We start from the raw sequence: 15,283 nt of genomic DNA, 5'->3' as shown, positions 1-15,283 counted from the left end.
TTTCTTTACAAGAAAGTGTGTCTATAGGCTGGATTATGAAATGCACTTCATGCGTGAACCATAGGCTGCATGACTTTCATTAGTTTTCAGGCCTATCTGAAATGCCTAAGCTTCACCTGCACCTGCAACTACAGTCAGGTCCATAAATATTGGGACATCGACACAATTCTAATCTTTTTGGCTCTATACACCACCACAATGGAGTTGAAATGAAACAAACAAGATGTGCTTTAACTGCAGACTTTCAGCTTTAATTTGAGGGTATTTACATCCAAATCAGGTGAACGGTGTAGGAATTACAACAGTTTGTATATGTGCCTCCCACTTTTTAAGGGACCAAAAGTAATGGGACAGATTACCAATCATAAATCAAACTTTCACTTTTTAATACTTGGTTGCAAATCCTTTGCATTCAATTCCAGCCTGAAGTCTGGAACGCATAGACATCACCAGACGCTGGGTTTCATCCCTGGTGATGCTCTGCCAGGCCTCTACTGCAACTGTCTTCAGTTCCTGCTTGTTCTTGGGGCATTTTCCCTTCAGTTTTGTCTTCAGCAAGTGAAATGCATGCTCAATCGGATTCAGGTCAGGTGATTGAATTGGCCATTGCATAACATTCCACTTCTTTCCCTTAAAAAATTCTTTGGTTGCTTTCGCAGTATGCTTCGGGTCATTGTCCATCTGCACTGTGAAGCGCCGTCCAATGAATTCTGAAGCATTTGGCTGAATATGAGCAGATAATATTGCCCAAAACACTTCAGAATTCATCCTGCTGCTTTTGTCAGCAGTCACATCATCAATAAATACAAGAGAACCAGTTCCATTGGCAGCCATACATGCCCACGCCATGACACTACCACCACCATACTTCACTGATGAGGTGGTATGCTTTGGATCATGAGCAGTTCCTTTCCTTCTCCATACTCTTCTCTTCCCATCACTCTGGTACAAGTTGATCTTTGTCTCATCTGTCCATAGGATGTTGTTCCAGAAATGTGAAGGCTTTTTTAGATGTTGTTTGGCAAACTCTAATCTGGCCTTCCTGTTTTTGAGGCTCACCAATGGTTTACATCTTGTAGTGAACCCTCTGTATTCACTCTGGTGAAGTCTTCTCTTGATTGTTGACTTTGACACAAATACACCTACCTCCTGGAGAGTGTTCTTGATCTGGCCAACTGTTGTGAAGGGTGTTTTCTTCACCAGGGAAAGTATTCTTCGGTCATCCACCACAGTTGTTTTCCGTGGTCTTCCGGGTCTTTTGGTGTTGCTGAGCTCACCGGTGCGTTCTTTTTAAGAATGTTCCAAACAGTTGATTTGGCCACACCTAATGTTTTTTGCTATCTCTCTGATGGGTTTGTTTAGATTTTTCAGCCTAATGATGGCTTGCTTCACTGATAGTGACAGCTCTTTGGATCTCATATTGAGAGTTGACAGCAACAGATTCCAAATGCAAATAGCACACTTGAAATGAACTCTGGACCTTTTATCTGCGCCTTGTAAATGGGATAATGAGGGAATAACACACACCTGGCCATGGAACAGCTGAGCAGCCAATTGTCCCATTACTTTTGGTCCCTTAAAAAGTGGGAGGCACATATACAAACTGTTGTAATTCCTACACCGTTCACCTGATTTGGATGTAAATACCCTCAAATTAAAGCTGAAAGTCTGCAGTTAAAGCACATCTTGTTCGTTTCATTTCAACTCCATTGTGGTGGTGTATAGAGCCAAAAAGATTAGAATTGTGTCGATGTCCCAATATTTATGGACCTGACTGTATGTTAGCACGTGCATTGCAAGAGTTAGCTTTCATTGTCGCACATTTCTAATGCATCTTCTTCTGAATGTACTGCAAGTTGCAGATTCTCTGGTTTTTTCCTATGATGCAAGTCCAGGACACTCACAGCTGGCAAACATGTGAAATTGTATACTATATGTACAATATATATAGCTGCTTTTTTAGTCAATAATTTTAATTTTGAGTTTTCATGTAAGGATGAAAAATCTGGGAGTTACACTGCTGTCCTGTTTGGGGCCAGGAGGAAGGAGAGTCATGCTACGTTCACATGTGGCCGGCTATTTTCATAAACGGATTTCAACCTCTCCATTTTCAAAAATAACATCATGCACAGCTGTCAGTTTTCAGAAAAGTGTTCGTTTACACGTACCCGTGTATATATGCCGTAAATGCAGTCAAACCTGTAGGTGGCAGTGTAACAAGAAACTCAAGCCCTGTTAGCCAATCAGAATCCCGAAAATAGCAACAACAGCAACGAATCACTTCCTCTCCTTCTCTTCCTCACTTCCTCGGCTGCTTAAACCTCCGTTTGTCTCAGTTTACATGCAAACGTGCAAACTAAGTTTTCCAAAATCTCCACTCTGGCTGGAGTTTTTAGAAAGAATCATTTTCAGAGGCGAATTCTCCGTGTCAGTCACTTAAAGGCACACTATGTAATATTTTTACCTTAATATAACAGCTTCGAAGTCATTTTGATGGTAAACAAACTCGTAGTAGAGCGAATCATCCTGATAGCAAAGCAGGAGAGGGGCGCACTGGCAGTACCAGCAATCTCGCGAGAATCACAAATTGCTTTACGGCACAACGTCACATACATCAACATAATATTAAGCAGCCTCTATGAAAGACACTAGCACGCATTTCAGATGTGAATCATGGCAGAGTCGACGAAGAAAACGAAGAAAGCGTGGCCGGAAGAGTCAAGGAAAAGGAAACGAGAAACTGACCGCGTGAGGAACCCAAGGGGGTAAGCCTCTCCCCGGAACGCGTAGCTCCTACGGCACCATTTTGATGCTACCAAGCCATCACCTCCCGTTAGCATTCCATTGACTGCCATTCATTTTGGCGCCACTTTGACAGCGAATAACTTTACATCTGAGTTTAAAGTCTCTTAAAGACTCTATTTGGCCACTGTTTATTTCTAAAGAAACACGACAATGTATAAAAGGCTCCATTACCTTGTATCTCACGTAATGGCTCCGTAGTAGACGTTTTTGTAAAAATAGACTAACGATTATGTCATAACCACGCGACTTACTGTCGCATAGTAGAGGAATTACCATATGTACAGGAGAAGCTCGCAGGCAGTTTTGACTTACATTCGCTGTTTAAGTGTAATTAATAATGTTAACTAGCATTTTAGTTAGCAATAATTAGCCTGTGCCTATGTTATCTCCTTTTTTCTAATATCCTTCACTGGTCTCCGTCCAGAGCAACGGGATCTGTTGGTCCATTTTATATACTGTCTATTATATACTACTATGGAGGAACCGGACAAGAGTCCCCTTGGTCAGGCTTTCACTCGTTGGCAAGAGCTAAAAAGCAACAAAGGATGCAACAGCGATGCTGACCTGGCGTTCTTGTTGATGGACTAGTAAGTAAATCCCTTATTTGTAAAATTGCTTGCTTTCTATGTTGTATATCAGTTTTTACGAAGTTGTTCATTCATCCATTGTTGAAAATAAGACCAGTCCACTAATTTCCACATATGTATAGCTAGCTATGGATTAGCGGAGCCGTTAGCAGACTTGCTAGCAAACACTTGTCTCCCTTACGTGTTTTTGCGTTGTTTTATTGGCTAGCTTGCCACACGAGCAAGTTTGCCAGCTGAACTCAGGTGTTGTGAGGTGTATTTATCACGTAGTCCTTTGTCTGGTTCCGATTTCGTATGGCGTGTGTACTGTGCTTATGCAAACTTTAGCTGGCTAACAGTGAACTTCCCTGGTCAGTAGACATCTTCGGAGTCTATCTTTGCCTGTTCGATGTCCGACGCGTCCATCCTACTGAACAGTAGGTTCAAAACGTTTTGTTTACTTGTCAAATAGCCTAAAGCAAGTTGTGATCTGGTTTTATAGGTTTGAAATTGACGGACAAACCAGTTCTGTGTCATATTTCTCTCAGTAAGCCATATCTCTAACACTGTTCAAAACACACAACACAAAAATCAACCGAGTAGATTTAAATAGCCTCCAAACTGCTAGGAACTCTACTGCCAGTTTGGAGAGAGAACTCAGGGCATTGACTCTTCTGTGTGTTACATGGTTCATTAAACAATGGAAACGGTTTACTAAAAGCTTTAGAAGACATGGTGATTAGTGCTTTATAAATGAAGCTTGTTATCTCACTGCCGTTAAAGCCATTTGAAAGAGCTGTGGGAGTGCCCAATGGTTTGTAAAAGCCAAAGACACATTTGTGCGTGAGCTGTGTCAACATGAGGTGGCACTGGCACACGCCATGGCTCTCTGTGCCAGGGAGACATGATTGCTGATGGGTGACCTGATTAACCATTTCAAGCTTTTATGTTTGCACAATATACATTACCTTCTAAATAGGTGGTCATCAAATTCCCTGGGCTCTCCATTATAGCAGATTTCACAGCAAGCATTTGCAGATTGGCCAGCGAGTCAGCTCTGTGTGGGGAAAGCTTTGGGTTTGGGGAAGAGGAGAGAGAAAAGAGAATGGCACCGGAGGCCATGCAGAGAGCAACGTGGCAACAGAAGAAACCATCAGGAAAAAACGGCTACGTTCAGGCTGAAGGCCAAAGTGGCTCAAATCTGATTTTTTTTGGGGTCAAGTAACCAGGTCAGACTTCTTCAGAAGTAGTCAAATCTTGCCCAGATCAGATTTTTTCAAATCAGATTTAGACCACTTCCATATGTGGTCCTGAATTAGACCCAGGTCTGATTTTTTTTCAATGTGGCCGCAGTGTGAACAACCAAGGCGGATTTGATGTGATTTTTACGTCAATCTACATCAACATTTGTCACAATTATACGCCGGTGGGAGTTAACCCTAAACACAGACAGTAAAATTAAAAACTTGACTAGGCCTACAAAATGGAGAATAGTGATGGAGCAAGTCAATGGAGGGAGAGTGTGGGGAGATACTTCAGTTCAATCAAAACTAGAAGGATCATACCATCATCATATCCACAGGAGAACGTGGCTGCAGGTCAAAGGAAGGTGAAGAGCCTTAAAGCTTTTATGGCTGCCATTACATAAACATTTTGAAATAAAAGCTAAAATACTTACTTCCTCCATAACCTCCCTAACTTCAGTGCAACAGTGTTGCTATTGTTCTTTTGCACATTCGGGTCAGTTCAAAACCGCAAAAAGTTCACACTGGAATCTGATATAGGCCAAACAAAAAATCGGATCCGAGCAAAAAAATCCGAATTAAGCATTAAGACTTGCAGTGTGAACGTGAACCAATGCAGGCTTTCTAGAAGGAGTTGCCGTGCAGACCTTTCTCCCAAATAACCTCCATTTTAGTGCAGCTTCCTGAGGCCACATGCATGGACCAGCAGGCACAGGGGAGCCAAACAGGATGTGAATATGTGTTGCTGATAATTTGTGGAAATGGGCTGAAAGGGGAAGCTGATAAAGAATTCTTACAGGGAGGAGTAAAAATCAGAAGCTTTAAACTCAAAGAGCAGTGTTTATATGTAATCTTAAAAGCAATGTTTAATCCATATCTAAATCCCAGGAAACGTCTGATGTTGCTGTAATCGTCTTTACCCATGCATGCTGTACATGCACAGAGGCAGCAGTAGTCTTTGGCTCTCCCCTCTGGTAGAAAATATCATTACACTGAAATGACGTAGGCTTGTGCAGCTGTGTCAGAAAACATTCATATTCCAGAAGAATATCAACTTCAATTGCAGCAAGTTTCATTTGGAGATGACCGTGAATCTCTCATTAAATATCACATTTGAGCTATATTTAGAATTTGTTTTATTCAAATAAATCACTGTATATTACAGATCCGAAAGATGAGAGGAATACGTGTGTGTGGAGTATGTTAGAGGTTTTATGATGGAGAGGCAGGGGAAATGACCTTCGAGTTGAGTCAAAGCAAAAGAAAGTGTATATTTCTAATGCTGAATGATTTGAGGTGGTTTGAAGAAGGCCTGAGGGAGGGAGGTGTTGTTGACAGCTCTGGTTGAGCCGCTCACAGACACTCTCTTCATTATCAGTAAAGAAAATAACCAACCGAGGAGTCGTGCTGCTTGCTGATCTTTCCCCAGGTGATGGCAGGACAGTCTGTCGCATAAGCTTTTACCCGCTGCTTCAGCTCGTCTGGCAGAGATGAATGGTTCAGTGAAAAAAGTGTCATGAGGATGAGTCAGCCGAGAGCGACTTTGTCTCTTTGTATTTGTGCAGACCAAGGCCGATGACTCATGGGCAAAATCATGAAAGTTCCTTTTAAAGAACAAGATGTATGGTAGACAGAACCTGGAAAACTGGAGTTTATTTTGGGATTATACAGTGTTCAGGTTAAAAATGCATAACTTTGACGTTACCTTTCTTGCCAGAGTGCATGAGGTACAAAAGCAGAGGTGGGACCAAGTCATTGTTTTACGAGTCACAAGTAAGTCTCAAGCCTTTGCACTCGAATCCTGAGTCATGTCCCAAGTCCTAAACTTTGAGCTTCGAGTCCAAAACAAGCCATAATGCTCGCATCAATGAAATTCCATTATAACAACATAGTTGAGTCATAATATATTACACTTACAAAAATGATTTGTAATGTATTTTTCTGTCCTGTCCTGTTTTATTTAAATCATCTCTTATGGAAAGATTGTCTATAACTTTCTTTTCCCAAAATTGTAGGATATTTTCGGTAAGACTAGTCTTCCTTGTCTAAATGAAAAGATCCAGTATGAATAGCGTTAACGTTAATTGATTCAGGTATTGAAGGATAATGAATTGATTGTGGCACACAAATCAATTGAAAAATTCAACAACAAAAAAAACATGCTTTTAATATTTGGGCTTGGGGGAAGGCACCAACTACTTTTAAGTCGAAAGGCCCAAGTACAAGTGAAGTCACAAGTCACTGGTGTTGAGTTGCAAGTATTTTTTAAGTTTGTCTAGTCGAGTCTAAAGTCATCAAATTTGTGATTTGATTCCACACCTCTGTGCAAAAGTATATAGGTCGTTTCTAATCCAAAAATGCAACATCAAAGAAGAATTGCACAATGGTGTCTAGATTATGCAAGTGGAAGCAATAAAAGCAATACCCTCTGCCGCTGCTGACAACTTAATATCTTCTTTTTTCCGCTTTGAAATGCACTTAGAGCAGCCATTACTTTGAATATGGTGATGTTGGGACATTGGCTGCCAGCCTAAATCCAACTCAGAGCCCAGGTAATATAATAGCCGTGTCAGATTACATGATGGCCGGCACGTACGCAGCCCCAAAACCTCAGGGCTCAGGTGGCCTCTGTATCACACACACAGACATCAACTGTCCCATTTACCTATTAATCAACTTTATGAGGTTTATGTCTAATGTATTCACTTGAGAGATGGTACACAACCCTACACACACACACGCACACACACGCAGGAATATCCAATTTCATATCTGCACAACTAATGAACCACAGCTAATAGGTTTACTTGTTTTGTTTTTCTTAATTTATGAGAACAACAAACAAACCACAATGATAAAAACTGTTCACCATACTGTACATTAAACAAATTCAATCTTACAACACAATGTAGCTGAGACTAGAATTAAACATAATAAATGAACAGTCATTTTAAATGTGGATGAACCTCGTCTGTCATTGCTGTAACAAAGAGGGATCCCTTACTAATCAGTGCTGTGGACTGATGGTAACTGTGAACTGAACTGGTGCGCGTGTTCAGTAAGCGCTGACACAGAGCAAGAAACAACGTGAAGCGGCACACAATGTACAGGTAAATCATTTTGCATGAGGTGTAACACTGAAACATGAAAATGGCAATCGCTTGAAATCCACTGAATTCTCATTTTCTTGGCAACATAAATTAAATGTGACATCGTTCGCCCAGTCTCTGTGAACAAACTACCACTGAGGTGTGGTAAATCTGATTTTGCATTGAAGTGCAGTGGAGCTCTCAGCCCTGCTTTCCCCACTAAAAGACAAAATGGAACAAGCATTCCTCCTCTACACATCTTCATCGAGTTTCCTCTTTATCTGCAACTCCTGAACTTTAAAGACTCCTGCAAACTCTCGCTTGGTGATGAAGTCAAACACGGCAAAAAAACACTGTTTAAGAGTGCGCTGAGGCCCCTCAGACCCCAGTCAGGCTTTCATTCAGAATGGAGATGTGGTCGTTCACGCAGAGCTGTCTCTGGCCGCGCTGGGCTTGTCTGGGCGGCTGATGCAGCAGGAAGAGGCGTTTGGCTGCAGCCCTGTACTTCCGAGACATGAGGTTGTAGACCACGGGGTTGATGGAGGCGCTGAGGTAGCACAGCACCATGGACACCACGTTGAAGTTCTGGCTCAGCATGGCCGTGTCATAGTCGTCCACCTGGGCGAAGAGGTTCCTGCCAATGTGGTAAGGCAGCCAGCAGATGATGAAGGCCAGCACCACCACCACTGAGGGGGAAATATAGTTTGCAGGGGGAAATGAGTTTCATTTAAAAGAGGATTTCAGGAGTAGAAAATACACTTATTCCCCTTCTTTAGAGGGTAAGATGAGAAGATTGATACCACTACTAGCTACAGCCAGCTGCTGGTTAGCTTAGCTTAACACTGGAAACAGAGATAAACAGCTAGCCTGGCTCTGTCCAAATATTAAAAAACAAATCCTGAATGTGACTAAGTTAAGACAAAAAGCTGCCTCTTTCTAGCAAAAACCAATTCTGTTATTGTTAACTTCAGATTGTTTCTTCAACAGAGCCCTGTCGGCTTCAAACCAGCGAGAGGAGCAATACATAAATCTCACATGTGAGATCATCAGTATTAGTCAAATTTTTTACAGAATATAGTGTGTTCACGTCGGGCTCGTTTATAATAACAAGCTGATTAGAAAAAATGTTTTTTCAGGATTTTAAAGTAACCTATGAGCTATCATAATGGTCTATGGTCACCCTACCTGCAGCATTTAACATCAAAATAACTTTTCCTTTACCGCACACATGCACGCACACACGCACGCGCACACACACACACTTGCACAACATCCCTTATTCCCTTAAAGGAGAACTCTGGGCAATTTTTACGTTAATCTTGATCGCTATACGTATGTGAGTACTGTCGATTTTCAAACACGGAGCTGCTGCAGCTAATGCCGAGAAGACCTACAGTACATGGTGGTTGATCACGTCTTGCCATACGGGAACACAGATCATCGAGTGACTCCTGAGATGTGTGACACCAACAGATTATAAAGGATCCCAGGACTGTGGGAGCATGTCAATTTCCATTATGGGTGATTTATGGAGGCCTGTGATGACAATCCAATTTGGGATTCAACAAATGTGAGCTCTGTGCAGTGTGTGCTCAGCTAATGGACATCATTAATATCCTAATGGATGCATCACGATTAAATATTTGGTTAATGCAGATTGGCCTGGCCACGGTCCTTTACTGTAAAACAGGGTCTCCTGCACAATATGCCAGAGCTTGGAAATGAAGCCAATCAGTATGTGCAGTGGCAGGACTTGATTGGCTTCATACAAAACAGAACAATTGACAAGCTGCTATCGTCAACAACACACACGGTGGCTCCCGCTATCCTCAACTTGCAGAAACAAAGCAGAATGCCCAGTGAAAGCACTTACAGAGAGCTAGATTTAACAGAAGAGCTTTAGGTTTTAAATGTAGTACGAATCAGTTCTTTAAATATATATATGAAAACAAAAGTTAACATTTGCTAGAGCAAACACCCAAATTCGATAACAATGAAAGTCAGATTGATTGTGTAAAATCACATTTTAAATCTAGGCTAAAGACACATTTTTACTCACTTGTGCCTTTTTACAGAAACACACTAATCTCTCAATCTGTTATCATGTTTATAATTCTGTTTTTGTGAGCTGCTGCTTGTTGTTGTCGTAGGGATGTTCCTTTTGCGTTTTTTTTCTACTTCATTACTTTTAATTTTTTTCATTTCAATGTTCTTTTATACAGCACCTTAGTGCTTTGTTTGTATAGCACTTTGGTCAGCTTAAGCTGTGTTTAAATGTGCTCTAGAAATAAACTTTACTTACTTACTTAAAACGGATGGATTTCTGGTTTAAGCCTTTTTTTTTTTACCTACAAAGAGAGTTTTATATACTGTCCCTCCTGAATCTGGATTGTCTGCATTTTTTTAAGTTCCTGGCAATAACAAGCAGGGAAATGTTTTAGAATACATAGAAGAAACACATACATCATACATGTGTGCACTCACCCAGGATCTTGACAGTTTGCCTGTGGGACCTTTCACGGGCCAAAGTACAGGGGCCTTGCAGGTCATTTTTGCTTTTCCACAACTTACACCCGATGGAGCCGTAGAGGAAGGTGAGGCAGAGCATCGGGCAGAAAAAGTAGGTGGTGGACACCCAAAGCATGATGTGCAGCTGCCCAGAGCTAATAGCGTAGTTGGTGTGCTTGCACTGCCCGGTATTGTAGTCCGGGTTTGTGTCATTGTCATACTCCACGCTAACCAGGAAGAGCGTTGGAGCTGCAGACACCAGGGCAAAAACCCACAGGGCGAGGATGATGTACTGGACCCTGCGTCTGGTCAGCACCACTTTGCTCCTGAGGGGGAAGCTGATGGCCAGGTAGCGCTCAATGCTCAGCGCCATGATGTGAAGGATGGTGGCCGAGGTGCAGCCCTCAAAGATGTAGTGATAGAAGCGGCACACCACGTCCCCAAACAGCCAGGGCACGTACTTCCACAGGCGGTACAGGTCAAAGGGCAGGCAGAGGAAGATGAAGAGGTCAGAAAATGCCATGCTGGACAGGTACAGGTTGGTGGTGGTCTTCATGTCCTTGAAGTGCTGGATGATGAGGATTGTCATGGTGTTGCCCGTCACCCCGATGATGAGGATAAGGATGCAGATGACAGTGACGGGGATGAGGGTGGAGGTGGGGAACAGGGAGCCATCAAAGTGGTGGTCGTCTATGTTGTGCTGGTCCATGGCCTCTGCTCCGCCAGCAGGAAGCTCCACCTGGGGTCTGGTCCAGGGCATGTCCACCTCCACTAAGAGCTGGCAAGTGTGAAACCAAGACTCAACACACAGCTGAGGAGAGAAAAAAAAATGTGACCATTACAGGACTAAACCGTTGTTTTGTTCAAGTTTTATCTTAGACTTAATATTTCTGCTGACATGGAGATGTGGAGATTTTTGTTGTTTTACAAAATTCCAGGCAGCTGTTGGTTTCTATTCATTTATGTACTGTACATTACGAACACCTGTCATTACCATGAACATGAAGTTTGAAATGTTTTTTTCTTCATTAATGTTGCAAGGTAATGTTGTAAGTGATTTGAAATGCACTGCACTGCATTTCCTTGCAGCAACAATGTAAACTATGACAAAGATAAATGCTTTATGTGTTGTGTTATTATCAGGGCCACACGGAATGTGCGGACACTGAATTCTGCAGATATTTTTGCAGATTTTCAGCAGATTTTCTACAAATTAAAAAAAAAAACAATCTGCAGATTCCATTTAGGTATGTTTATTATTACACAACTCAAGTGTCTACTTATTCATTTTTGTACCATGCAGACATGAACGCCTGTGAATGCCTGGAAAATATATAAAAAAATGTGAAACACAACAACATGATTTTCAATAAAGTAAAAGCAGGTAGTAAAAGGGCTAAAACATGCAAAATCACTTGTAGGATCCTTTAACTTCAACTCTGAAAGCAGAAAAAAAACATTCTAGGGTAAAATAAATCTTTGCTGGTGACTTTACCTTTACAACTGAGCTGGATATCTCAACCTTTTAACTTCTTTGGTCTCTGTTGTGTTGCTGTGTGTCAATGGAGAGCAGCAGCAGCAGCAGCAGCAACAGCAGCAGCAGCAGCAGGAGAATCTCACAAATTGGCAGGTCCGGTCCCTGATGCTCAATAAGCAGTGGAGCTCTAGGGAAAGCACCTCCTCCACAGTGCCCTAAGGAGTCAGGGAGCAACAGTGAGGCTGTCTGCTGTGTGTGTGTGTGTGTGTGTGTGTGTGTGTGTGTGTGTGTGTGTGTGTGTGTGTGTGTGTGTGTGTGTGTGTGTGTGTGTGTGTGTAAGTAATCTCAGTAGCATCAAATGATGACGGGACGGACGACGGTAAGAGGCATAAGATGGAGGTAATAAGATTTAAGGGAACCCCCCCCCACCACTGCTGCACCTCTTGTAGAATAAATGCAGATTGAGGATCATATTAATCTGGACTGAGCATTAATACATAAGAAATAAGCATACAAAGAGGGATATCATTGTATTAATAACTGCATCAATCACTGAAATCCCAGCGTGTTTGCCAAGCTGTCTGGAAGTAGTCACTGAAAAATGAGTTCTGTGTTTTGTCCACCAGCCCTATCTGTCTCTCTGCTTGGCTCCATCACTCCACAGACACACACCAGCTCATCTCTTCCTCTTCACCCTCATGTTACCTATCAGGCTTGTTATATTGGCTTGTAACTTCATCAATGCTGGTTAAAAAGGAATGCCATTCTGGGGGCCGCCTGGTGAAGCTCACCTGGTCGAGCGTGCAAAAAATAATCTTAAAAAAAGGAATGCTGTGGCCGGGTTAGCTCAGTTGGTGGAGCGGGCACACATATACAGAGGTGTATGTATGCCTCAACACAGAAGGTCCAGGGTTCGAGTCCGACCTGTGACGATTTCCTGCATGTCATCCCCCTGTCTCTCCCCCTTCATAGCTAGCTGTTCTTTCCATTCAAGTTTTGGAGTGAGAGTGTTTTAAGCTCAGCGGATCAGTATGACAACCGGATAGCTGTAGCCTCTGTGTTTGAATTGAACAGTCCTTATTGAATGGACCGCAGGGACCAGCCCTACGACCAGGAAATTCTGTCGTTGGGTCACTGAATGACACTAAGTTCCACCATTGGTCGGAATGAGTGTGATGATGTTAGTGTTGGTGTTTCCTCATTGGCCGTTGAGGTCAGAAAAAAAAACAATCACAAACAGCAGTGACTCTCAACTATTTCTAACTAAAGTGGCTGGGCAGGTTTTGATTTTTCATCATGGAAAAAATAGGGTGAATTGAAACTCCAGGAGAACAGCAGGGAGAGGAGCAGGGAAATCAAAAGGGTTGGCACGCAGGGGATGCATATTTGATCATTTATCAGAATCAGATCATTTATATCATATATAATATGCCTTCTAGATCGATTCTAATAGTTAATCAGTGTGTTTTCTTGCTCCTGAGCTACAGGTTTTCCTATTCTGTGTCTAAAGAAACAGTCACCAAAGCCTGTTTGACCTGCTGGATGACCAGCGGTGTGCTCTGTTGGTTGAGAGCCACCATATCTATTAGATCTAGGTGAACCTTTGTAACGAGAGTCACACTGACATTGGGGTGCGTTTGTGTGTTAGCACTGAGCTGATCCACCAGCCGGATGCACCACTCGGACCTCAGAGGGGCAGCAGCAACGTCCTTCCTCTGTCATCGTTTACTCCTGTCAAAGCAACGCGACAGGGAACACTTGTTTGCCCTTTATTTTAATGCATTTCCAGTCCGTCTCTCAACAAGAGAAAAATGTTGTACACAGAACGGTGACCGAGACGAATAAGCCCACTTTCACCCTCATTAATCATGGCTCCCCTTCTTACACCACTTAGGTGTGCTTGTGCAGTGACCAGGAACTCTTATATCACACTCCAGAAGCTTTCATTCAACAGGATTTCTCAGACACACACACACACACACACACACACACACACACACACACACACACACACACACACACACACACAAACTATCTATCACTATATTTCACTCATATCTTTGTGGGGACCCGTCACTGACATAATGCATTCCCTAGCTAAATGCCTAACCTTAACCCTTACCCTAAGTATACTGGACTCCCGGTTTTTGGACCCCACGAACATAGTTAAACAAGAACACACACATACACACATACATACACACACACACACACACACACAGGTTTGTGGCACTATCTTTGTGGGGACCTGTCATTGACATAATGCATTCCCTAGCCCCTTACCCTAACCTTAACCATCACAACTAAATACCTAACCTTAACCCTTACCCTCACCCTAACCATAACCTCATTCTAACTCTAATCCTAAAACCAAGTCTTAACCCTCAAACAGCCCTTTTGTGGGGTCCAGCATTTTGACACCACAAAGCTGTCGGGACCCCACAAGTATAATGGACTCACGGTTTTTGGACCCCACGATTATAGTTAAACAAGCCCCACACACACACACACACACACACACACACACACACACACACACACACACACACACACACACACACACACACACACACAGCAGTGTTCAACTCTAAAGTCACAACAAAATAAAGACCAGACAGAAGAAGTATCTCTGTATTGGCATTAGGATTAGAATTATTAATAATCTATGTTTGATTGGTAGTTGATCATATTCCTCTAAATGCTTTGGACACAAGTTTTCTTGTCTTGAGAGACTGAATGAAAGAGGAGAAAAAGAGGGAGGTGCGGAGTACACCTGAGGAAAGAAAAGGATAGAAGCTTTATCCGCTGGTTTAGGGGATGTTGTTGTGACCACCTATCTTTATCATCTTCTGTGAAAACACAATGGTGCTATTCCAGCAATGTCGATTTTCTTGATAAAAATGAATGATAAAATGAAAACATCTAACAGGGTCCTTTGGTTTACTTAAAGTCTAACCTCACAGCTGATCCATAATGTGGAGCTCATCTGATTTGTTGAAGACTTTTGTTTGATCCTGGTCCTATAGACTCGCTTTGTCTGGGCCTTGAGAAAGTAAACAATTGGATGCAGCAAAATGTCCTTCAATTAAACAAAGACAAGAATGAAATAATTCTCTTTGGCAATAAAAAAAAAAATAGACTACTACTGTTATGTACCCTTTATGACCCCAATAAGACCATTAGACAGTTGCAACTCATTCAAAATGCTGCGGCTAGAAGAATAACTAACACTGAGAGGAGAGAACACATTGCTCCTATTCTTACATCCTTGCACTGGCTTCTGGTTAACTATAGAATTGATTTCAATGCCCTATCTATATATAGACAAGACCATGATGACATTATTTTATCATGCCTTTATCGAATCCATCGTATCTTTCTCCTTAGTGTCATGGTTTGGGTGTGTCTCACTTAAAGCGTAACTCTCGCCAAAATGCAACCTAGGGTCTTTTTGTGAATGTAACCGAGTCAAACTTTCGTTTAAAAGCATATTTAGGACGGAAGCGCCACTTTTAAGCCCCTGGTGATACTTGGAGCAAAGTCTCATGTTGTGTCGAGCCTTCTTAGTGTTTTAAAAATAGCTATTTTGAGGCT

At 42.2% G+C, this 15,283-nt stretch overlaps 1 protein-coding gene across 1 annotated transcript; it reads right to left on the bottom strand.

The window, feature by feature from the left end:
- Positions 1–8,082: 8,082 nt before the first annotated feature.
- Positions 8,083–10,972, bottom strand: mlnr (motilin receptor). The gene is made up of 2 exons (XM_078243192.1): positions 10,189–10,972; positions 8,083–8,390 (listed from the first exon to the last, which is right to left on the bottom strand). Exons 1-2 carry the CDS (start codon positions 10,970–10,972, stop codon positions 8,083–8,085), a joined length of 1,092 nt encoding a protein of 363 aa, XP_078099318.1.
- Between the last annotated feature and the right edge of the window lie 4,311 nt (positions 10,973–15,283).

This window comes from Sander vitreus, chromosome 3, assembly GCF_031162955.1.
Source record: "Sander vitreus isolate 19-12246 chromosome 3, sanVit1, whole genome shotgun sequence".
Classification (NCBI taxonomy): Eukaryota; Metazoa; Chordata; class Actinopteri; order Perciformes; family Percidae; genus Sander; species Sander vitreus.
The sequence above is the reverse complement of the archived record's forward strand: the minus strand, read 5'-3'. Positions and strand labels throughout refer to the sequence as shown.